Source organism: Ascidiella aspersa, chromosome 4 (assembly GCF_963924565.1).
Source record: "Ascidiella aspersa chromosome 4, kaAscAspe10.2, whole genome shotgun sequence".
In the NCBI taxonomy this organism is placed as follows: domain Eukaryota; kingdom Metazoa; phylum Chordata; class Ascidiacea; order Phlebobranchia; family Ascidiidae; genus Ascidiella; species Ascidiella aspersa.
The window spans coordinates 449104-474715 of record NC_139450.1 but is presented as its reverse complement, the minus strand read 5'-3'; the positions used below and the strand labels follow the sequence as shown (position 1 = coordinate 474715).

General features: G+C 36.5%; 1 protein-coding gene across 1 annotated transcript; it reads left to right on the top strand.

Moving 5' to 3' along the window:
• The first annotated feature begins 3487 nt into the window (after positions 1–3487).
• Positions 3488–25350, top strand: LOC146146510 (uncharacterized). Its single transcript, XM_083386834.1, has 28 exons — positions 3488–3596; positions 6318–6454; positions 6761–6938; positions 7384–7613; positions 8193–8375; positions 8944–9048; positions 9552–9735; positions 10255–10399; positions 10685–10780; positions 11323–11474; positions 12726–12832; positions 13305–13470; positions 14032–14205; positions 14611–14736; positions 15160–15276; positions 16173–16388; positions 16844–17010; positions 17442–17828; positions 18496–18978; positions 19318–19588; positions 20251–20472; positions 20907–21127; positions 21716–21885; positions 22268–22528; positions 23012–23138; positions 23574–23696; positions 24354–24549; positions 25187–25350. The coding sequence occupies exons 1-28, from the start codon at positions 3488–3490 to the stop codon at positions 25348–25350; spliced, it is 5217 nt and encodes a 1738-aa protein (XP_083242960.1).
• Positions 25351–25612: the final 262 nt, after the last annotated feature.

Sequence of the window (25612 nt, the reverse complement as noted above, 5' to 3'; positions counted from 1 at the left end):
TTCACCTGAAGTAAAATTGTAGAAGTTAAGTTATTTACAACAGTATATATATATATATAAAGTATGCCATGGTGTTGAGAGTTTGATTTACCAAACAGAACCAAATGCTATAAATAAAAACAAAAAGGGATGGCAAAACACAGTTAATTAAAATTAATTATTTAAAACCCCATTTCTATTAAACTGTTTCAATAAGATGAAAATGTAGTTGCAGATTGCCTTTTTTTAAGTACTTAATAATTGGTGTGCACCAACTTAATCAATGTCAGTACTTATACTATAATCTAAACAACACTAAACATTCAGATAGATAGACAGATTTATTTCGGAGCAACATTATGTAAATGCAAAAAAATGAAATAAAATAAGATATCCAAACTGTTAAGTCATATTATAGTTAGCTGCCCCCTGGCTGTCAGTAAGTCTGTGTTCAACATTTTGACAAAAAAACGGCGAAACAAAATAAAAGCGCTATATCTATTAACTTTAAGTTAAATTCCATATCACACATCCTAACTTTCCATAAAAAATTATTCGACACACAGCAAACTTAATACTATAATATAGTGTATATTATACAGCTGATTCCAGAACCCTGTACACAAACTTATATTTTACTAATCAATGGAATAGTGAACCATCGGCTGTATTTTTTAATAACTGATAATATAATACAGTAACACATTTCCAAAATCCATTTTTTAAACAAGTATAAAAATTATTTAATGAGAAGGTAAATTAGTGCAAAGAAAAAAGTTATTTTCAAATAATAGTTAAAAGTATTCTGATGGTAACTTATTTTAATGATCTGTTTTATTTAATATTTAATGTTGTTTTAACTTACATGGACCACTCAATGCATATATTTGCAGAAAAGTGTTTAAGGTGCCTTAAATAGGTAACCTTAGTTGTAGTATAATCAAAAAGTTTAACTTCCAGAAAAAAAAGCACTAGTTTTTTTGATTTACTAAATTCCCTATTTAAAGTTTTATAGTGCAGAGCAGAATTTACTGTCTTTAAACCATTTTCTCTTGTTGCTTATTAAAAAACACTTAATGTAATTACTACTTGAAAACTTAAATTGATTTATCCGCATTTACATTTTAATGTTATAGAGTACAAGGTCTTACAGCACTAATGTTCACAAAACAAGAAACACGCCATGAGGCTTAAACTTTTAAAAATACACAAATTGACAGACGTACCCCTAAAGCAAATTGACACGCGAGCCTCTAACATATAATTTTGTTGAAGGTAGAAATTATTTAGGATTATAATAAAAAATGAATGAGTTCTCTTCACTCAAGTCTCAAGCCATTACTTTTTTGCACAAATTGAAATGCTTGTTTGGGGATATTTACGTTTAGGTTACACCAGGTCAGGTTAAGCTAATTAATTTATAAACGTTTACAAATTTCTGGGAAAAAATAAAACTGTCAAACTTTTCTGGAATTAATAACACTAACTGGTGTCACTTTTTTTCTAAAAATATTCAATTTTGCTATAAACAACACAAGCGTTTTAAAAATCAATATTAACCATCTAATTAACGTAATTAAAATACATTAAAAACATATGGTAAGGTATGTTTCCTGGATACAACACTTATAACCTGCCCACGTTATAATTGTATGAAGCATAACATCCTGATTTCATCAACAATGTTATTCACGCAAGTTACATCTGCGTTTCTTTAACAAGCATAAACAAAAATCAACAACTAGACGTCATGTTGTTTACTGTACTTTCCCGTTGTAATTTTTCCGTCATTGGAAATGCATTTTACTTTATTCATTGACAGCTTAATAATCTTGCAGCTAAATTGGAAAACAACGTAATCTTCGCAAAACCTTGGAATCCTGTTTAAAACGGATGTACGAAAAATGACGTAAATTAATGGGGTGTAATTATAACTATTAAGAAACCCTCCAAAACTGAAAACCACATTTGCTTAAACATCGCCAAATTTGCTTTAATTTTGCGAAAATGAAAGTAATGCCATTTTCTTAAAGAGAGTTCATCACTTTAATAAACAACATTTTAATGAGTCATTTTTCGACTACGCTCTCTGTATAAAATCTATTATTTACATCTTGTTAAATAAAATATTAAACAAATTTGACATTATCGCATTGCGTTTCTCAAAATTGCAAATAAAAATTTAATTAATTTATAAAACTTGTTATTAAGTGTAATCAATTACCAAAATGGCGATTAAAACATAATATTTTCGTACACCGTCTAGCGGATATTATTATAAGATATAATTACCACTCTAGGTCGCTCGCAACAACGTAGTAAATGGTAATGTGGTGGTATAGCGTAGAATAATCTCAAAATACTAATGGGATCAGATAATTAACCACAATATGGTCTTTAAAACGAACAAAGATTCAATTTTACTGGTGTTGGCTTCGCAATTCCTCGTTAAAGGTATTTGTCTTTTTTTTTCTACTAGAAGTGTTTTTTGTAGATATTTAAAACCCTACTCCAGGTAAAATATCCGGTAAATTTTTTTAAGAAAGAAACCACTATTAATAAAATGATTGAATACTATTACTTGGGTAGGTTAATTTTAACCCGAGATAAATAATGATTTACGAAATTCGTAAAATATAATTTATAAAAGTTTCCCGAAATTTTCTTCTTTGTCGAAACGTGAATAAACATTATTGTTAAACCGTCAACCTGAAGAATAACTGCTTATACAAGTCGGTTTAGAAAAAAAACTAACGTGTTCTCGTATCGAATGCAATTGTTGTGTCTTTTTGTAATCCAAGGACATTATCAAATGTCCGAGTCTGTACGAAAGTGTAGATAAACGAATTAAAAAATAATGTGTTTGCAGCTTTTTTACGTGGTAATAAAACACATTTTTCAAGCTTTTTTGAACAAACGGGAAATGTTTCCTAAATATTCAAATGTGGAGCCGCTTTGCAAAGGATATTAAAACAATCGCCTCCATACACTTAAAAACGCACTAAAAACTATTCCAGTTTTATCCGCACTTAATAAAACGTTTTTTTAAACCTTTCGCGCGCACTTTGAACATTGAAATATGATCGCATTAAAGGTAACGCCCAAAAATATGAGGAGTCGGAACTTCAATTTTCTGCCTAAATCCTCTGCCGGGTAATTTGAAACTTGATACTCAAGAAAAAAGTGGCATTAAATAACGACCTCTCGGTAATTTGAGACAACGAGTTGCAACTTAACGCAGGTAAGGTGCGCTGGTAATGTAAAAACTTCCATTATATCAACGCTTTTAACGAAAAAACACTTTTAATGTTTGCTTTTAAACCAGGATCTGTCATTTTTTAATGATGTTTGCTTATTTGTCAAATGTTGCCCATAAGATGTAACTCTCATTTAAAAATTGAACCGCAAAGTTTTAAACAACCTTACTTAAAACGCAAAATCCTACAGTAAAAAAAGCCTAAATAGAATTACTTTCAAGGTGGGCAAATAAATTGACAAAGGGCTCAAAATGAAATACTTGATTAACAAAGAGAGCTTAGCAGTTTCTGAAGTAAAAGTCCTTATGGCAGAGCTTATGGATATAAAAGTCCACAATGATCATGTTCTTATAACCTTCCGTATACAACTTTACAATCGTGCTTCGTCCCATCAGCAATTTGTAAAAAGTAGACCGGAACGTTTCGGCTTTTTTGTCAACCAGGCCATCCCATATTCTTGAAAATATCTAAACTAAGATATCAGTTGCATTTTTGTGCACAACATCGAACGGTAACTTCAGGTTTTCTGAGCCTGCAACATCTGCAACTGCTTTTTTCGTGTGTTTGATCATGATAAGTTTGACAACTCAACGATAGGAATAAGATTACTAAAGTTAATTATTTGATAAACAAAAATACCTTAAACGGGAAATACTCTACTACAAGAAGTTAGATGAAAAATTAATAAATTTCATTAGTAGGCTATATATCGAAGTTTATTGAGATGAGCTAATCTACTCGCTTCACTCTATTTACCTACTTTGGGTTTCGATTATGACTGCAAACTTTTTTATTAATCCCGGTGTGAAGTAACTGTGTTGTGACGTCATCTTGAAATTTGATTTCCGTAAATTTATTCTCCGTTGAACCCTGTTTATCAATAATTAGTAATGGTAGGAACGATATGAGCAAGCTACGTAAAGACACAGATTGTAAACTTGGAAATACAGTTTGTCAAGAGCATCGCTGTCAGTTTTTGAATAAAATAAATGCGGACATCACCTAAGATTGAAACCAAAGCTTTCTCAGAAGTAACGATACAGAAAAGTTTAAGAAAGACTGTAGGTTTAAAATCCAAAGTCATTAAGGTTAAAAAGTTCTAGAACAATTAGAATACTGTAGTTAGGTACGCCAAAAACGGCATCAGGAATTCCACTAAAAACTGCCAACACAAAGAAAATACATAAAAAGGCTAAACATGGTAAAAATTCACTACAAGATTTAACTGAATTAAAAAAATGAAGTGAAAGAAATGTTTTTTTCACGAGATTTAGACATGGCTTAAAAGTAGGCCAGAAAAGGGAGCCAGTCTATATTTAAACGGCCATGTAAACCAGCTCTTTAATCGGATCAACCTATTCGCCCGGGGCTAAGCATATCACGAAATCGCAAAACGAAAGGGTGCCATTATAATCTGCAATCGACACGCCCAATGCTTTGGGGTATGAAGCTCACGCGACTGTTACCGCACATATGATGGATTGTGACGTTTGTATACTCATTTGTTTGTTTACAACCAATGGCGCGCGTGGGATTTTATTACGTGGATGTTTATTCTATAAACGAAAAAAGTAATTCCTCGAAAGAATTACTATTAGTAAGATGAAAAAACAGATAGGTAGAGGTAGTTTGACTGGTATTATTCCTGATTTGAATCGTTAAAGACCCTTTACTCCTGTTTTAGCTTCAGTTTATCGGGGAATACCTTTTCATTGTTTTATTATTTAGTAGAAATTCTGTTATGGTTGACTGCTCTTGCATTGTGTTTGTTGTAATTAATTTATTTTAAAAATATCAAAGTTACATACAGCAAAGTTGTTCGAAAAATAATGCTGTTGTACCTTAATTTTAACTGTTTAAAGTTAATCTTAATCAGGTATTCAAAAGCTAACTTAGATGAATTTATCTAATATTCGCATGTGTATTTATCCAAAAATGTCAATTGGCAGTTTATTAAGATATATAATGTAAAATATGTTTTAGGAACCTCAACAGTTTATTTTTTGTAGGGTAGGGCTTGCAGCAAATAAGCACTGCGCTGTGGCGGTGAAGTTCATATCCGCTGAAGTTCACCCCAGCCAGAAGCATGTTGTTATTACTGCCTTTATTCAGCTTGTTTGGAATATTCAGTCAAGTTATATCAGGTATCTGCAAGCACATGGTATAAAATACATTTGTTTTGTCCCTCAATTAATTGAATCCAGTAGGTCGGATTACAACAACGATGTTTTGCGTGCAAGGCATTCGCCAATATAGTCAATCAGCACTTGCCCTGAGCAAATTACACTTCCATTGCGAAATCGCAACCTGCATCAGGAAAACAAACAAAATGTTCTTGTAGATTAGTATTTGCAACTCTGTAGAATGCAGAAGATTGTTTTATTCACCGACCTATATTACGTCACAAAGACATTTCACGCGCCTAAAATATTTGAATATTTATATGTAGCGAGACAGTGCGGCATTCAAGGGGCTTCATAAACTGGGTTCTGTGAACTAATTTAAGGCGTCCATGACGGCCTACTTATAATATAGTTTATAATAAAAAAATGAAAAGGTTTTTTAAAATTCAGAGTTTGATTGAAAGTAACACTTCAGGTTCCATTTTCGTATTTAGACTTCAACATTTTTCGGACCGAAAATAGCGGAAATAGTTTTATATAGTGACGTAACGTTAAAAAATGTCGATTTAAATCACACTTGGTTCAAAGGTTTTAGAGTTTTTAGAAGTCAAAAGGTTTTAGGTTTTTAGAAGTCGCTTGTCGTTACTTGTAATCATTTTGTTTCGTAATCCACAATTCTATGTACGTCATTCTATTGATAAATCGGGCGCTTGACTCGATCACACTTTATCGGCATCTTTTGATTGCTATAAAAAGTTTAAGTAATATGAAATAAAATTTGGTTAAGTAATTGCATTTTGTGTCCTAGAACCAATTCTTTAAAAAGATTCGCTAAAATAAACAAGATTTACGAATGGTTTGCGATAGTGGACCACTAAACCGTTGAATTAACCTTTATTGAGATTTAATCTGTTAAGATGTCAGCAGTTCCAATCCAACGACACTTTTTATTTTGCAGATGATTCTTGTGGCTACTCCATGTTCAAGAATGCCATGGTTCAACCAAGATCCCAGCACAGACCTTTCGATATCCTGGGCATTTCTCGCACTCTGCACAGAGCCAAGCAGTTTTGCGACAGAAACATAACTTGCCAGGTAAATTAATAAAGGTTTTGTGGCTTATTCTTGGTCGAATTCTCTGTGAATTAGCAAAAACGAACCACTTTTAAAACACAATAGACAGGTTTTCTCAGTAATGTAATAATAATAACAATAAAGCCAGAATATTATGGCTTTTTTGTTTTTATTAACTCACTTTTATTTCGCTCAAAATTAGCAAACTTTTTGTTTTCTGTAATCGTTGGACAAAAAGCAGCTTCACAGGGGCTAGATCACAGTTGTCCAACACAACATATGTGTGTGCCATTGAACTACTTCAACGTGGCTTAACTTGACATGCAGGCGATAGCAAAGGGATTCCACCATTCCAACCTTTACTTCACAACATCCGACGAGGAGGGACTTCAGTACACTGATGACGTCAATTGCACCGTGTGGATGAAATCATGCCCCGGAGACCCGGATTATTTGCTCCGTACAGCTCCGGATATACCCGGCTATTTCGACCCGGTGTTAAAAGGTAATTCTATTGAAAATAAAATATACGTTTACCATTTTTAATACTTAAATGTTGTAATTCTATTGCTTTTAGCTAAAACGTTTTTTTTTTTGCAACGTATTTACTGTGAAACGCTTCTAGCGTCATTTCTTGCTTTAGTTATGCTCTGTATATTTTGCGAATATGGTCGAGGTTGTGGGTTCGAATCTCACCCTTCGCCTCGAAATAATTATCTTTAAATCTACAAAAATCTTTGATTTCTTAAAGACTCTCCGGGGCATTGGCTATATTAATTGTGACATTATCAAAACAACTTTAGAAGTACTCGATAATTGCTTTTCACATTTGTATTTGATATAGTTATGCTATTAACTAATATTGATATTTGTTCGCTAGTTTTGTCATTTTTCCCCTCTCTAAGCATTTACATTTACTTAAATTATTTTTCCTTATTTATTTCCGCCAGGAACACAAAACTCGGCCATGATCCGCCGCAATTACCGATCCTTTCACGACGAGGCCAGCAATGACGTCACCGATGACGTCATATCCCCAGCCAGGGCAGTGACGTCACTGGGTGATTATGATGTCACATTGGGTCGTGTGTCGCTGCCGAGGGGCGTGGTGGCTGAGGAGGCAGTAGAGAGCTGGTGCATTTATAAGCAGTGCGAGATTTCACCGAGGACTTATTTCCAGGTCAGGTTACAAAACTGAAATAAAAAGTGATTAAACATAGATTTTAAAAACCGCTAGACGACGCAATTTGAGTCGTATCTGGTTGTAGTTTTAAGGCTTGGCATTAACGTTTGTAAGCGTCTGAGACAAATAAAGTTTACCTTAGGACAGCATATCTAAAGAACTGTATTTTACAAATGCATTTAAAATATGTTGTACGGACGCTTTGGAACTTTCTTATGGACTTAATGGTTTCCTCGAACCTTGTTTAAAACCACTTTAAGAGCGTTTGAATTGTGTTATTTTAGTGTAATGGTATTTAGCTAAAACACAAAATAAATATTCAAGAGGTGAGCCATAGGTTCCGTAATTCCCTCACTTCCCTCACATAAACTCTCCTTCACATAAACTCATTGTAACACGCCGGAATCCTTCGACAGATTTAGGGGATTAGTCGATCAAGGTGCAAGTCTGTGATGGTTCGGTGCACTGTAATGATACGTAAGCTGTAATCGTTGGTCAATAAACAAGAAGGGCTAGATCACAGTTGTTAAACATGCATGTGTGTGTTTCATTCAATGTAACACTAAATACTTTCAGCCTGTCACTCAAGACTTCTCCATAATTGGTCTGACCGACAGTCGGGGACAAGGTCACGTGATGCTTTTCGGCGAATCAGAGCTCGTCCCTAAAAGCCACGTGGTCACCAAGGTCAACAACAAGCCTGCCAAGGTCGCAGGAGTGCATGGTTTCCACGATGGAAGATTCGCAGTGCTGCTATTTGTAAGTAGAGCTTGATAGAAAAGTTTATTCTATTAAAATGTGACATGTGAATTAGCAGCGTTAAGATTAGTTTAATTTAAATCGTTGGTAGTCGGCATTTCGTGACTGTTTTATTACAAATAAAAAAAAGTTCTAACAACTTTTATAGGTAATATTTTTATTACTACCCAGCATTCGGTTACAAAGCATACAAAGGTTTATTAATCGTTTGTATACAACGAAATTTCCTAACAAACAAACCATAGTTAAAAATACTATTTCTTGGAGGTTAATTGGTGAGATTGGTAGTAATACATTAGAAGGGAGGTTTGTATTTTTTGCTGTATAAGATCCTACTTTGTTTACAAAGAGAGTTAAAAACGCTTCAATGGTTACCAGTCGCCAAAACATATTTTTTTACTTACCTTAGAAATAAGCAAGATGGTAAAGTCAAACTTTAGAGTAAAAATATTATAATTCAAAAACAAAATGTATGCTTTATACAAAAATAATATATTTTAAATTATGGTTACTTCACCTGTCTTTTAATGATTTAATGTAAGTTCCGAACGTATGTTTATATTTCCAGGTTCCAAGCGCTAACGGCAGCATCCCTGAGATGTACTTGCAGTTTTACCGATCCGATTTAAGCGTTGGGTGGACGACTTTACTCAACTCAGCTATTGCTGTCCCGGTGCGTTAAATATTGTTTAGATGTTTCCTAGATTTAAAACTTTTCTCGTAAATGGTTAAACCGTAAATATCACAACAATAACGCTTTTTTAATGTTGACAGCATTAGCATTTGTATTTTTCTCTTTATTAAATTGTTTTCTATCTGTTCAGCACTATAGTATAATACTGATTAGGTCGACTGATTTCGGTAATCCTTTCCTAAGGCATCTGGTGCATTCGTAATTCAATTGTTCATTTTCGACTGAAGTGCAAAAAATCAGGAAATACCTTCCTTAGTTGTGTGTTGTTTGAATTTGGTTTATTGTGACATTACAGCGAAATGTTTATATTGACTATGTTGAAAATGAATAGATTTATTCTAAACGTTCAAGATGATACCTACTTCTGTATGGGCTTTGATATTCTTACTACATATTTGTATATTCTGTGGGATGCCGTGAAAAGCCATAACAATGTTCAGAACCATTGTTTTGAGGTATTTGAATATTTTTTTTATTTTTAGGCTCGGGATGTCGGGGATTTCAGGTTATCCTACGGCTCAGGATATTTCGCGGCTTATTTCAGCGTACTGGGGACCGAAAACTTTGCGAATGGAACGAACGGGGAACAACTTGCAATCATTGATGATCGGGGAAAACTGAAAAGTACTTCGTTTAAAATACCCGGACAAACATTCGTTCAGTCAGGTAAACGTTGTGTAAACGTTGGTATTTATGTTGTTTCTATAATATTTACTTTATACTGTGGCATTGTTCTAATCTTAGAAACAATTTAATTGAGTGTCATAGCTCGTTTATTATATAGTCTCTGTTTTTATCATTTAAAAACTAAATTTTTCTTCTGACAATTATTTGTTGTAATTATTTCAGTACAAAACACACCAGACTTCCAGGTTAGCGCCAGTGCACATATGTGTATTAGTTTCAAGTTAGATTTCAAACCAACATATATATATGCTGCTAATTCACGCTGCTTTATTAATAGTTGAAGTTTTTTATTGGAATCAGACATATTTTGAATAACAAGTGGACAAATTTTATATTCTTTTTTACATTTGTTTAACATAAGATGACTGTGTTTCGATTGACAGTTGAACGGTTTTAAATGAATCCTTCATATCTGAGACAATTTTTGACTGACAGGTGACGTATTTTAATTGATAGGTGACGTATTTTAATTGATAGGTGACGTATTTTGATTGACAGGTGACGCTTGGGGCTGCTCGCACTCTCTAGCGCAGCTAGTGGACTTCCATTCGGTTGAGAACCAGTTCGTCACGGTTTGTGCGGCTGACCTGTTCCCCAGGGGGATTTCCCTCGGGGATTCTGTGGCGGGGACTCTGCTTTACAAGTGAGTGAAGAATGAGGAGGGGTGTGTCGCGCTCCCAAGTATTTAGGGAGGAATTCCCAAACATTTTTAATGTGGACGTTCTCACAAGTTGTTTTTTTGACCACTATTGACACGATCTTTGAGATGGCGTCATTAATTGACGTCATACAACAAGCAGACTTGAGGAAACTGCTGTTTTGATACAACAAACGGGAAAAATGTAAAAACAAACTTTCCAATACCACATATTCAGGGCAACATTTACTCATTTACTCACTTCTAACCCAGTCTATCGTACTCGTCCAGGGCTGACGGCGATGGACTCGGATTCGCGAGTTCTATACTCGGGCAACTCGCACAAGCAGAGTTTGGATGGAAGATGATCTTCGCCGCCCAAAACTCGTCAGTAGACAATGTTCTGTTACAATTTTATTTATTTATTAGAAAATTACTATTTTAAAAAGTTTTAACAGGGTAATTTGTATAAAAACAGAGATTTTTTTAGGAAAATTGATTAATATTTATGAGAAATAACAGAAGATAATGTTCGCAGCTCAAAACTCATGAGTGAGTTTTTTTCCCGAAATTCTGATCAGCCTATGAAAAGATTTCATAAAACAACTGTTTAATTTTAACAAAGGAATCACTCAAAAAACAGTTGAGTTTTGTTTTCGTAAAATTGATTGTGCTTTATCAACAACAAAATGAAAAGCGTCTTGAAACCTTTAAAAGCCGACACTCAGCGAGTCGACTTTTTTCTTCATGGAAAACCTTCATACTTCTAACGTTTCTTATAAATGACACAAATTAAGTCTTCTTTAATCCTCAAAGATGCTGAAAATTATTGACGTAATTATGGGAGACTTAAGTGAAAAACAATATCTACAATACATTTACTAAAAAAAGTCTGTAGCGATTTGCTCAAATCTTGATTTTATGTGAAGGGAATGTTGTCCTGGTCGCGGAATCGGTTTCGTTACGATTTATAACGAAGAAGACTCAATCACAGGAAAGCAAGCTTTTGACCCGGTCACGTGGTTAACACAGAGTGACGGAAGCACTGAACGGGACCCTGTGATTGGTCGAATATTTACAGGTAAAGTCTGTGATTGGTCGAATATTTACAGGTAAGGGCTGTGATTGGTCGAATATTTACAGGTAAAGTCTGTGATTGGTCGAATATTTACAGGTAAAGTCTGTGATTGGTCGAATATTTACAGTTAAGGGCTGTGATTGGTCGAATATTTACAGGTAAAGTCTGTGATTGGTCGAATATTTACAGGTAAAGTCTGTGATTGGTCGAATATTTACAGGTAAAGTCTGTGATTGGTCGAATATTTACAGGTAAAGTCTGTGATTGGTCGAATATTTACAGGTAAAGTCTGTGATTGGTCGAATATTTACAGGTAAAGTCTGTGATTGGTCGAATATTTACAGTTAAGGGCTGTGATTGGTCGAATATTTACAGGTAAAGTCTGTGATTGGTCGAATATTTACAGTTAAGGGCTGTGATTGGTCGAATATTTACAGATAAAGTCTGTGATTGGTCGAATATTTACAGGTAAAGTCTGTGATTGGTCGAATATTTACAGGTAAAGTCTGTGATTGGTCGAATATTTACAGGTAAAGTCTGTGATTGGTCGAATATTTACAGGTAAAGTCTGTGATTGGTCGAATATTTACAGGTAAAGTCTGTGATTGGTCGAATATTTACAGGTAAAGTCTGTGATTGGTCGAATATTTACAGTTAAGGGCTGTGATTGGTCGAATATTTACAGGTAAAGTCTGTGATTGGTCGAATATTTACAGTTAAGGGCTGTGATTGGTCGAATATTTACAGGTAAAGTCTGTGATTGGTCGAATATTTACAGGTAAAGTCTGTGATTGGTCGAATATTTACAGGTAAAGTCTGTGATTGGTCGAATATTTACAGGTAAAGTCTGTGATTGGTCGAATATTTACAGGTAAAGTCTGTGATTGATTGGTCGAATATTTACAGGTAAAGTCTGTGATTGGTCGAATATTTACAGGTAAAGTCTGTGATTGATTGGTCGAATATTTACAGGTAAGGGCTGTGATAAGCCACTTGCTTAAAGTAAAGCCTGTAATTGATCGGTGGATTGTAATTGGCTTCAGGATGTCTAGTGAAACCAATATGCTTTCCTTTTAAATTATGTTATGCTTTGGACATTTGCCCGAAGCTGATAATTGCAATTTTTTTTTCTCCTAAATTCAATCATATTGAGGTTTGAGCCATGACGACCTAAAACCAGTAATCTGTTGTATCATGGGACAGGACTACTTCACAATGACGTCATACGATTCATCGTGACGTATTAATTTGTAGGTGACGTCATTGACACAATTGAGGAGTTGTTTCTGGTTGGTTGGAGGGACAGCACCAATGAGGTTTACAAGATCGGAATTGCAGATTCGTTCGGAAACTTTTACAGGGTTAATACAAAATAAACCTCAAATAAAGCAATGAGTCTCATAAAAAAACATGTTCATTTTGTTTTATTTATTTGTTTATATATTTTTCAATTAAACAAATTTCTGATGTTATATTTCCAGTCATGCGACAAGTCCTAACTGTCGAGGTAAAAGAGACAGTATAAAAAATGTAATGTATATACATTTTTATTTTTCTAATTCATTGACTAGTAGTGGTACGCCCAGGCTTAATCATATTTTTTTTTAATTAAAATATTTTTTTACCTAAATTTTCCTTGATTTTTTTAAGCCATTGTACGATGGCAGCCCTATATTAAAATGCTGTAAATTTGAACTTAAAACATATTTTATCACATCTGTGTTATTTTTGGTCTATTTCGAAGTTTAATAACCCTTCAATCAATAAACTAAATTTAAATAAATTTTTTTCGTGTTGAATATGGTAAAAATAAAATCATTTTCAAACTATTAGAGGCCGATCGACGTCTCTTCCTTCCCTGTGGACTCGGATAATTTGACTTGCACTAGCGATTGTGTGAAATGGGGAAATCGAGATGATTCGTTCACAACTTTGATGGATGGGAGGGTTGGGTGGATCTCACTCGAAGCAGGAGCTAAATCAATCAACTTCTACAAAGGTAAGGGTTTAAGCCTTTGAGGTTTAGATTTGGAGTATAACGGTTGGAGGTTGTAGTAAAACGTACTTCTGCAAAAGTAAGGTCTGGGGTTTGAGGTGTTATGGCTTAAAGTAAGAACTTAATTTAACGGCAGAATAAGTCAGAATGTTCAGTTATTTAATATGAGTTTTTTCGGGATAATAGCTTAGCAGGGATTTATAACTGGAAATAAATTCAACAGACTAACCGAGTCAATTGATCAATTAAAAAAGAAAGTAAGACCAGGTTAGAAAAAAATAGCCTGTCGTGTGATTTGAACTCACGACCGTCGCTCTACCAACTGAGCTATACAGGCTCAGAGGGGGCAAGTCGAGAAACAACCATAGCACTGTTGGTTTCTGCATCCTGTTCTTAAAACTAGCCTGTGGGGAGGTTCGAACGAACTCACGACCAAAGACCAGTTGCTTTTCAGCGTGGCATTATCTATTGATCGAATGAGTCAGTTTACAGTGGGGCTTTACAAAGAAAATCCAGTATTTGTTTTAATACCACTTCGCTAAAACGATGTTTTTATTTTTCCAGTTGGTGAGAGTGGCGACGTTAAGACTGGTTGGAGTCTATGGAGCGGCTGGTCTCAGTGCAGTCGTAGTTGCGGGACCGGGGTCGCCACTAGAGTGCGCTCTTGTCTCGCCGTCGGTACTTGTGACGTCACAGAAGGATCGGAGACGCAACAATGCAACACGTTCGATTGCACAGGTGGGTAAGACCGAGAATTAAAAAGTTAAAAAAATAGTAGTTAATTATTTTACGAATGCAGTTTAGAATGTTGGGTTTAAAGCTTAAACTTCGGGTAGATCTTTTTTATAAATATATGCATTCTTTGCAACAAAGACATAGAAATGTGTTATATTAACCATTTTTCAACAAAATGCCATGTCACGCTGATTGATTCCCGTATTTTTCCAATTTGAAAGAAGGACAGGTAATTGTGGAATAATGTTGTAAAATGTTAAAATACAATTTCCACTTGGTTTTAAAAGTTAAATGTGCAACGCGGTTATCAATACAGAAAAGGTAGTTAATTGCTAAATCCTCACAGTCAAAACTTCGCAGGATTTAAACTAGAATTCAAACCACAACAACTTGTTTGTTACGTCACAGTGCCGATTAAGTGTACGTTTGTTGACCATCCTGGTGAGAATTTGGACGGCGACCTGTTCGTGAACCGGGAGCGTCAGTTCGCATTTACGAGGCAAGAAGGAAAAGAAAAGTGCGCCATGTTTAAAGGTAAGAACTAGCATTGTGACGCCAGTAATGCTGGTTGTTTTAATGGAACGCCCGAACAATGATACCTATACTTCTGTATGGGCTTCGATATTCTTATTACGTCTAACTACAACCTCCAGCCATTATGCTCCAATGCGATCTTCTATTGTATATCTCAACTTTTGCTGCATTTTTAAACTATGTAACTGTCCTACAATAGTTTAACCACCATAACACCATTAATAGGCATGTCAGGTATTATGGGATAGGTGCCGATCCGATACAAAATTTCAGTTAAGCCATTTTGTAACCAAACGCTGCGAACTTTAAAAGTTAATTTGTAACTGCCACATCATGTTTCGATTTGGGTAATTTACCATTGTTTGTACGGACAAGTAGTAACAACCGCGAGATGCGATTTATTTGATGTTCGTCTGTTTGCAGATCTTTGCGCGGGAATCACAAGACGCAAGTCACGTGGTTTCTACTTCTACTTTCTCAAAACCGGCACAAATCGAAGTGAAGATGCGGGCAGTACGTCATACACCATGACGTGTAAAGGTAAGCGTACTATTACGTCATACACTATGACGTGTAAAGGTAAGCGTACTATTACGTCATACACTATGACGTGTGAAGGTAAGCGTACTATTACGTCATACACTATGACGTGTAAAGGTAAGCGTACTATTACGTCATACACTATGACGTGTGAAGGTAAGCGTACTATTACGTCATACACTATGACGTGTGAAGGTAAGCGTACTATTACGTCATACACCATGACGTGTAAAGGTAAGCGAATTATTACATCATACACAATGACGTGTAAAGGTAAGCGTACTATTACGTCATACACTATGACGTGTAATGTATTCTTCCCACTAACCCACATTTCGAATGCGTCTCTATAATCTAATTGAAAAGCAACTCGTGGCAGTTGAAATATTTAACTTAAAGCGATGTTAGTTGCAGAGAAACTAATACAGTTGCAGTTTAATAAACCCTGAAAATATTTGTTCGAAAATGAGGGGTTAAAATACTTTAGCGTGAAGTTTGTCAAGTTAAGCGATTTTGCCCTAAAGACTTAAGTCAAGTCAGCTGTTTTGTATAAATAACTTAAGTCAAAGGCAAGTTAACTCATTTTGTTCCAAAAACCAAAGGCAAGTCAGCTATTTTATTCAATTGTCTTACGTGAACTCAAGTTAAGTGAATTTTCTCAAAAGATTAAGTCAAGTCATTTTACCCAAAAACTTAAACCACATCTAGTGATTTATACAATTGACAAAAGTCAAGTCAAATGATTTTGGCACGAAGACTTAAGTTGAGTTAAATGATTTAAAAACAGTGGCACAAGTGCACTTGTGATTAAGTAATTGACTTAAGTCGTTATTGCAACACTCACATTAAACTATACGAGTTTCAAACTGTAGAGTTACTTTATTGTTTCGTCACAGAGAGCCCAGGTTGGTCGGATTGGAGCACGTGGTCTGCGTGTAGCGCCTCTTGTGGTGGGGGGAGCAAGGGGAGGTCCCGGTTCTGCGATGGCGCCGACCCCGGGTCCCCGGTGTGCCAGGGGGGCGTCCAGGAGAGCCAGCGGTGCCGAACGGGCCAGTGCCCCAAGTGGTCAACGTGGACAGATTGGTCGCAATGTTCAACAACCTGTGATCAAGGTGAAGTTTGTAAATTGTGAAATAAGCTGAAACGCTTATTTTCCTTAAAACTTCAACTTAAATTTGATATTTTTTGAAACTTATAACTAAAATTGATTTTTTAGGAACATATTAAACTTCAATTTATAATTGTTATTTTTTAAAAGGATATTTTAGTAACGCTAAAGTTGGAGTAGACGTTTTCCTTTTTTACATCACTTTTTGTGCCCAACTCAATGACAATTATTGACTTTTTATTGTGATCTATCGATTACTAAATGACTGCTTAATTTATCTTTTAATTAATTTATTTTAGAATGGCATAAAAGCCCGTTCAAGCAATTTTAGCTTTTTTTTTACCTCGAGATATATTTGCCAAGTAATATTATTCACTAACTCGGAACAAAAATTATTTTTTTTCTCATTATTTTTTTTAAACATTTTCCAAAGCTTTTTTTTGTCAACTTTAAACTCAGGAAACCAAGATCGGAGGCGCACGTGCGAAGGGGATTACCCTGATGGATGCTCCGCTCTGATTGGTCGATCCGTGGAGGAGCAAGCTTGCTCATTGGGCAGATGTTCGTCGTGGGGGGCGTGGCGTGGGTGGAGCCGGTGCTCAGACACTTGTGGAGGTGGAATACAGGTGAAGTACAAGGTTGAGCGTTTAGTGACGAAAAATCGTAAACTAGTCATCGTGTGATGAAAACGGAAGCGATTATGATGAAATATTCATCGTTCGAAATATTAGTTTTGGTTTTATGAAGTAAGTTGTAACACTTTCGAATATAAGAAATCTCCCAAAAATAGAATCATTTTGATCAGAACGATGAAATATTTAGAGGTGACGTCACAGAGCTACGTCATAACGTGACATGGAAAACTAGTAACCTTAGTAAACGTGGAGTCGTGCGCTAATATGCCTCTGAAATATTAGTTTAAATACACCAAAGAAGATGGAGGGACGGCCTGGTTAAAAACATAAAAAAAAAAAAAAAAATTTATTTCACCTGAACGCCGTCCCTACTTCCTTTCACCACGATTGGAACCAACTCACATATATTTTATTTTTCACAGGAACGCACCCGCGACTGTTCCGGTGATTTTCCGTGCCCGATACTGCCCGGGGGTCCAGGGGACACGGATACTCGCCCCTGCAACCCAGGGGAATGCCCCTACTGGAGCCAGTGGAGCCAATGGGGCCAATGTGGCGCCACGTGCGACGATTCACAACGGTTCAGGACCAGGGGTTGTTTGGGGGATTTCCAGGGGGAATGCCCCCTCTCAGGGCCGACTACTGATAGTGAGGGGTGCAATTTGGGGGGGTGCAACTACTGGGGCGATTGGGGCGCCTGGGAAGAGTGTTCCCGAAGTTGTGGCCAGGGTGTCACCAGAAGAAATCGTCGCTGTTTGGGGGATTTCGACGCGGCGTCATGCCCGCCAGGTGGGGCACAAGAGTCTAAGGTGAGAATTTATTTTTTTAGGGTTCTTTCAAATGTTTTTTGTTTGGTGAATAAAAGTACCTAAAGCCGCAGAGTTTCAGCTTATGTAGTAATACAAGCTATTTCAAACAACCTTGGTGTTTGGATTGTTAGAAAAAATAAATAAAATAATATCGTATAGAAAAATTTGTGATATTGTGTGAATTGGGCAAATCAAACATGTTCTATGTAATAAGTTTTTTTGATATTCATAAATTAAATTAACGGCCCCCGTACACTGAGGAAAGTTCGTGAACTTTGTTCTTATCGGGACGATTCGGTTCTGTTCACTTATAACAAACGTGTTTCTCACGATAAAGTGTTATCATTTAACGAATTCCTTGTATTCTGGGTGTCGTTTTAAACAGGCTTTGAGACGTATGCAGATTAACTTACGACTGTTGTACTTTTTTTGGTCACTTTTGTAAAAACAAGACATTGATGCGAACTCCCCAAATTACAATAAATATCAGTCATTGTTTTTAATTTAGAGCAAATCCACCCCATTTGTTTTATATCCAGTTACGGTTTTGTGCTTTCTGGGGCAACTTTTGTATAACCAAGACACTAATATCCACACGGCAATAAATATTACTAAATGTTCCTAATCTCCCAATGTAGTAAATCCAACCCTATTCCCTTATACCCAGGACTGTAATTACGGATCTTGCGCTTTCTGGGACGACTGGGTTTCCTGGAGCGCGTGTAGCGCCTCTTGTGGCCAAGGTGTGACGTCACGGAGTCGTAAGTGCATCGGGAACTTCAGCTGCCCCAACGACCAACCGTCGCAAATTACCACCCCCTGTAACCTGGGGGTGTGCCCCTCCTGGAGTCAGTGGGGTTCCTGGGGCCCCTGTTCCATCACCTGTGGAACCGACGGCCTCAGGACCCGGCGCCGGGACTGCCTGGGGGATTTCCCTGATCTTTGTGACGACACAGGCTTCTCGGAAGAAGGTTCTTGTCCAGAGGTGACCTTGTGTCCTCGTTGGACCACGTGGTCGCAGTGGGGTCAGTGCTCAAGGTCATGCGGCAAGGGCATAGCAACACGTTCAAGGTCATGCGGCGCTGATGACGTCGAGGTGTGTGACGTAGGCGCTGATGACATCAATCCGGCACCGGAGCGTGAAATTGAGGTAAAATTTGTGTGATTTTGGAATTATTGTTAAATTTAAGGTAAATTTCTAGTTTTATTAAATTTAATTCTTTTTAAAATAGCTATCCCATCACTAATGGCTACTATATTCAACATTTTTTACCTTACCTTTTTGCAATAACCTTGTGTTAGAACACGTGTCGGTTTTGCGACTGATATTTCAGCAGAAAAAAACATTAAAAAATGTTTTTGGCAAAAAAAATTTCAAATTAAACTTGGTTCTGACAGAAATCGGATTTTATATTGCAAAAACATATTTTCTTAAAATATTAAGTTAATTCGTTAAAAAATCGTTTTTTACCCTGTTTTAAACTTGAAGGTCACTCGCAACACTCTCGGGCTCCACCAAGGTCACGAGAAGCGGGGATGCACCTTGGGCTCGTGCTCCTATTGGCTGGAATGGGGGGCGTGGTCGGCGTGTTCAGCCAGCTGTGACGAGGGCGTGAGAAGAAGACAGAGGGAGTGCTTTGGGGACTTCCCCGACACTTGCCTGCAATCCGGAGCGGCAGGGGAGAGCGAGAAATGCACGAGAGGGCGCTGTGGAGCGTGGACGGAGTGGTCCCACTGGGGGGCGTGCTCGAGTACTTGCGGTGGGTAAAAGTGGTTGTGACGTAATGAGCTCGATATTGTTGCTGGTCTGGATTATTGAACACTGGTCTGTTAAGTTTGTTGTTTTAAACAACGCCTTTTCATTCAAATGTAACTTTGTTGTATTTGATGAACATAAATATTAAACAAAACAAATCGTTGTTGAAAGCCGTATTTGTTTCATTCCAAATCTTGAAACATTTTTGGACGAAAATTTGTATTTAAATAGATTTGTGTAATACAACTTGTCTTTCAACAGTGCTACTTGATTTAATGGAACAGTTGGTAAAAAATGGAAATTCAAATCAGAATTTGTTTTGATGTTACGATAAATTGATATTTGGTCTGTGGGAACAAAATTCGTTTAAAAAAAAAAAAACTTGAATGTTATATTCTTAACCTCAGTAGAATTTAATGTTTTATTGCAACGAGCAACAAAGTAGCTTTCGATCTTAAGTTGTAAAGTTGTTTTCTTTTTTATGTTAAAATACTGTTTATTTTTGTCAAAATGGAGCAATTCAATTCACATCTTTTCTCTAAAATCGCCTTAAACTTTTCAATGGAATGAAATTATTTATGTTTTTAAATAAGTTTTAAAGATTAAAATTAGTTCTTGTAACGTGGTCATTTGCTGTATTATTACGTCATAATGTTTCATCCCCAGGTTCGGGCACGTGGACGAGGTCACGTGACTGCTTGGGCGAGTTCTCGGACACTTGCGTTGGTGACGTCATAGAGAGTGCTGATTGTGACGTAAGCGATTGTGTAGAGGAGTGCACCCCCAACCCTTGTAAGAACAGGGGGGAGTGCAGAAGGAACTTGTACTTGACGAGATTGTACAACTGCCAGTGTCGGGTTGGATGGATGGGAAAGCATTGCGAGTATAGTGAGTTGATTATATTACATATAGAAAATATATGTTTATGCTTTATCGTAGGGTAATCAGGAGGCACTATATGAAGACACATTGTATTGATTCTCGACAAGCTTTCGCACAATCGTGCTTCATCAGGTCAAAGTAGAAATCAAAGTAGAAAGTAGAGACTTGATGAAGCACGTTTGTGCGAAAGCTTGTCGAGAATTCAACACAATTGGTCTGTGTATGTGCCACCTGTCTACCCTATTTACAATTGGACAAATATACTACTAATACAAAAATCAATTATAATAGTTTATTGGTAGTTTTGTTCTGAAGGTCCAAAAGTTTTAAGTAAAAACGTCAAGAAAATCGAAATTATCGTAGATATTTCCTAAATGCACTCGCTAAACTAATATCCATTGTTTTGATAACACATAAACAGTTGTATTATTACGTCACAGGGGGTCCCGACCTTATATGTGGTTCTGACAGCATAATCGTGGCGTTCGATCGAAGGATCGTCCAAGATGAAGGTCTCATCGATACTGACTCCCGATTGGTCGGTTTGGCGTCACGTGATTCAGTCACGTGCTTAGCGTACACCGACCACTTCAATGAAACTGATTGGTTCTTTTTGGTGGTTCCTTCGCCAGTTGATACTTCTTGTGGATCGTCTATGGAGGTGAGATCAAGTGGATACACCGTTAAAGTTGTTTGCGCCACTTCTAAGCCGTATTAGGTGTGGTAAAATGAGTTATGAATAAAAAATCGCCTATGGAGGTGAGATCAAGTGGATTGGTTTTGAAATTGAAACTAAATATGCCTAAAACGAGGCAACCATTAAAATATGACTATTGTTCCTTTAACTTTGTAAAACGAAAATAAATAATGTCGCTTGTTTAATATTAAAAGAGAGGCCCAAAATAATATAGAGCATTCTATGATTAAATATTTTTGATAAAGGAATTAGGTACGGAAAAATCGATTTTTCCAGCTTAACCGAAAACTGAAGATAAACCATGTAAATGCAGGGATATAAGACATTTCATAAAAAATACAATGCAAAAGAACCAACCTTTTACTAGGTGCCCCAAAATACATTTTGCTCAAACCATGATTTTAACTTTCATGTCCAAAGCCAAGTTGTATAATTGTCGTAAAAATGACCGTTCGGCATTCTGACCAATAACTGCGATTCGCTTTGCCAAAATAATTTATTTTTTGTTTTAATAAACACTCTCTACCGCCACCTACCGCTTACTGCTCCCAGGTGACACCTAGCGAGTACCGCGTGCGCAACCAGGTCACGTGGCAAGCTGTGGATTCAAGAATCCGGTCCACTGTGATCCTCATCGACTTTACTTGCTCATATGTGAGAGATGTGAAGGCGTCGTCGGCACTAGGGGCGGATGGACCGCTATCCGTGGAGTCCTATAAACGGTGAGGGACACAGGGACATACTGACAGAGACAGAGATAAACAGGGACACAGGGGCAATTCGGTCCGTTGTTAAATTCGTTTTTAAAATATTAGCACCTTTTTCCGTTATGGATATTATTTAATTTAAATTGGTAAATTTCAAACTTGTTATTTATTTCGTTTTCAGATAAGACATTACATTTAGGCACACCCCCCCCCCCCCCCCCACACACACACACCTTTGTAATTGCCCTGGTTACAGATCGTTACCCCCATCCGAACAGTTAAAGTTCAAAAAATTCTTATGAAAGTTTCGCTTTTTTCGCCCAAACAACACGTTTTTTGGCAGCTTAACAACTCACAATGTTAAATTCTCATCAACCATGCCTTCATTTTGCTGTAGCGAGATCGAGCTTGTTACTGAGAGCGGGATCTTCGACGTCGACATTTCCTTGTTCCGTGATCCGACCTATCAGCGTCGAGTATCGCCCCAGGACGGCTCCTCATTGGTCAGTTTGAACGAGGGCGAGGTCGTCTTCGTCTCGGTCGACCTCAAGTCACGTGGTCTGCTCACAACTGGTGACGCATTGCTCGTCATGGACACGTGCTTTGTGACGTCATCATTAAGCGCGCGCGAACCGATGACGTATTTGTTGCAGGAGAGGTGAGGGGGTTGGTGAATATCGGGTTTGTTCATAAATGGGAAACATTAGAAGGATCGCAGCTGACAATTCAGGGATTTTTAAACTAGGTTATGTGCGTCCCTAGGCTACAGGGACAAGTTTTAGGGCTGCACGAGCATAAATGAAACTTAGTGTACATTTCAACAAAATTGAATCTTTGAAAAATAAAGGTTTGGAAACTAAACCTGCTGCCAATGGTTTTGGATTTTATAAAGATACGCCTTTTAAATTTAATTTAGGTAAATTGCACACTAAAAGTATGCCTTGGTGAACACCAAAAACTTGTTCCATAAAGATACGCCCTTTATATATATTAAAAAAAAAGTTTAACGTTTTTGGCGCCTAAAAACAGCTGGAAATATCTCAACTTAGCGATTGAAACAAGTTCTACACTTGTTCAAACATTGCATATCCTTACTGTAAACCTTATGCCCCCACACTACCGACGTCCCACGTTGTTGCAGCTGCCCGGTCAACCCGTTTGTCGTCGTTCTCAGCAACGGGGAATCCCGCTCGGGTCGCTTCAGTGTCCGAATCTTCGGTTGGACGGGGAAGCAGATGACAGCAGAAGATGTGTTCATTCACTGCACGGTAAGTGGGGTTAATAGCTGGGGCTAGGGGTAAGTTGTGGGGTTAGGGGTAAGTTGTGGGGTTGTGTATTTCCGATAATATCGGTGCCGATCCGATTCCAAATTATAGAGAAATTTCAGCCATAAAAAATAGCATAGTCTTAACTTTAAGCAAATTTTGGCATAAAAACCTGAAAAAAATAATATAGTCTTGCTATTTTTTTGTTTAATCATAGTAATGACGTAATTTAGCATCGGGTAGCGATATTTATTGTCCAACATATCGGTTATCGGAATTAAATGTTAGCATCGGACATTACTCCTTTTATCATAAGTTTTATTTCCAAGGCATCCTCACCCCTTGGGCCGGTTTTTACCTTTTTCCAAACTTGGGAAACTAAAAACGCAGTGAAAAATCAATTTCAATAAATCCCAACAAAGTTAACTTTATCGACAGGTGAGTATTTGTGACGGTGACAAAGACAACTGTAAACCCGATTGTTCGTCATCAAAGCGAAATAAAAGGAGTTTGGACCGTCCGTCACTTAGCCGCGCTAGAGAGGCACTTCAACAACAGAAGGTTTGTTGCAAAGTTCCAAGGTTTGGGGTTCGATTCTGACAGAAGCATCGTAGAATGATAAAATTATCATTTATTTAAAATAATATTGTCATTTCAATAAAAATCTCAAAGCCTTAATATTCGATAAAATCGACATTTTTTGGTTCACAAACGTATAAAGTATTTAGGATTTTATGATTATCCCCGATAAGAAGTTAAAAACAAACGTTTTGACTTTAAAGAAAATACAGAAACACTAAATTTGACACTGCAACTGGGATGACGTGTTGCCGAAACATTTGTAAATAACAAAATATTGGTTTTATCGAATATTATCGCTTTAATTTTTATTGAAATAACTAAGAAAAACATATATCGTGTTCCAATATTGTCATTGTTTATATAAAAAAAACAATTGAATGGATTTCTAAACAATATCTATCTTCATATCTTCGCAAAACTTAATTTCAATAGTTGTTTTCCACAAAATGTTTATTATTTAAAATTTTAATTAAAATTTTGACCAACATTTTTAAAACCTTTAAAATATTTTGTTTATTAAATTATTCAACTTAGGAATTTGGACAACCCTGATTTATTATGAATTCAGTAATTTTCAAACTTTACATTTCGTCAATGACCTTGATCATTTTTAATGACCTTGACACTTTTCACCAGGCAACACGTGACCTTGACGTCACACAATCGGGAGGTGCAGTGAACCGTAACGGAAGACCTTACACTAAAATAGAACGCTCCGTGGCGCCCCTAGCGGACGGTAGGGCGGCGCTGAACTCGTCACGTGACCAGAAGATGAACTTTGACCCGGACAAAATGGTGTCAGCTGGTCCGCTCGAGATATTCCTCGTCGCAAGTGAGAAACCCGAGTTACCAAAAGTAGCTGTGATTGGTCTCAAATAAACTAAAATGAATAATCATTTCAAAAAATATATTTTTTTAATTTTATTTTAGTTATTGCTACTTATCGTCCTTAATATATACGCCATACGGCCATCTACTTCAGTGCTTCATAAACTTTTTAGAAAAAACGGAATACTTTCCTTAAAATCCATTTTGAAAATAAAAAAAATTAAAAAAAATCCAGGCAACTTGTTTACTGAGCCCAGTTCTTTTTACAAAATACTTTTCGTACACAGTTTGTAAAAAGATTTATTATCAATAAACTCAATCAATATGGCGCTTTCCAACAAATATAAAGTGTGTGTGTTATGCAGAATCCATTGCAATTCTGTGCTGAAATACCGTAAGTCGATTTTTTCTAATTGCAACGGCAGTGGCTGGCTTAAAACACACTTATAATTGCTACAAATATGTTGGCTATATATTTTTATCGGCCGATAGTAAAAGACCATAAAGTGGGTTTTGCCAAATTGCGAACCTTAGAAGGAACACTGTGGGCGACAAAACTAGAAAACTAAGGCAATATTTGATATTCGTGTTTTTTATTTACAAAACCCCCCAAAAAACAATAAACATGATTCCATCCCAAGGTCGCCGAAGCGAACGATCCACCAACGTAAAGTTGATTGCGTCACAAGATGACGTCATGCAACTTCCGGTCAAGATTGTCGTCATCATTTCTTGCGTGCTTTTTATTGCATCACTTTTCATGGCTTATTTCCTAATATCAAAAAGAAGATCACGTCAGGATTAATTTTTTTGCCAATTTAATGAAATTGTGTTAATCAATACTGTCCTAAATTGTAGCCAAACCAAAAAAATAAGTTCTTTCAATCATTTTAAAGTCATTTCGTATATTAGCAATAGGGTTTTATTGTGCCGGAATATATTGCACTAAAACGTGAGAATTATTTTAGTGTTTGAATATTTTCTTGTGTTTATCGCCTCATGTTTATTTAAATTTGTTTTTTTATTTTCATTTCATCACGCGTACTGCCTCATATATTGCGTCGTAC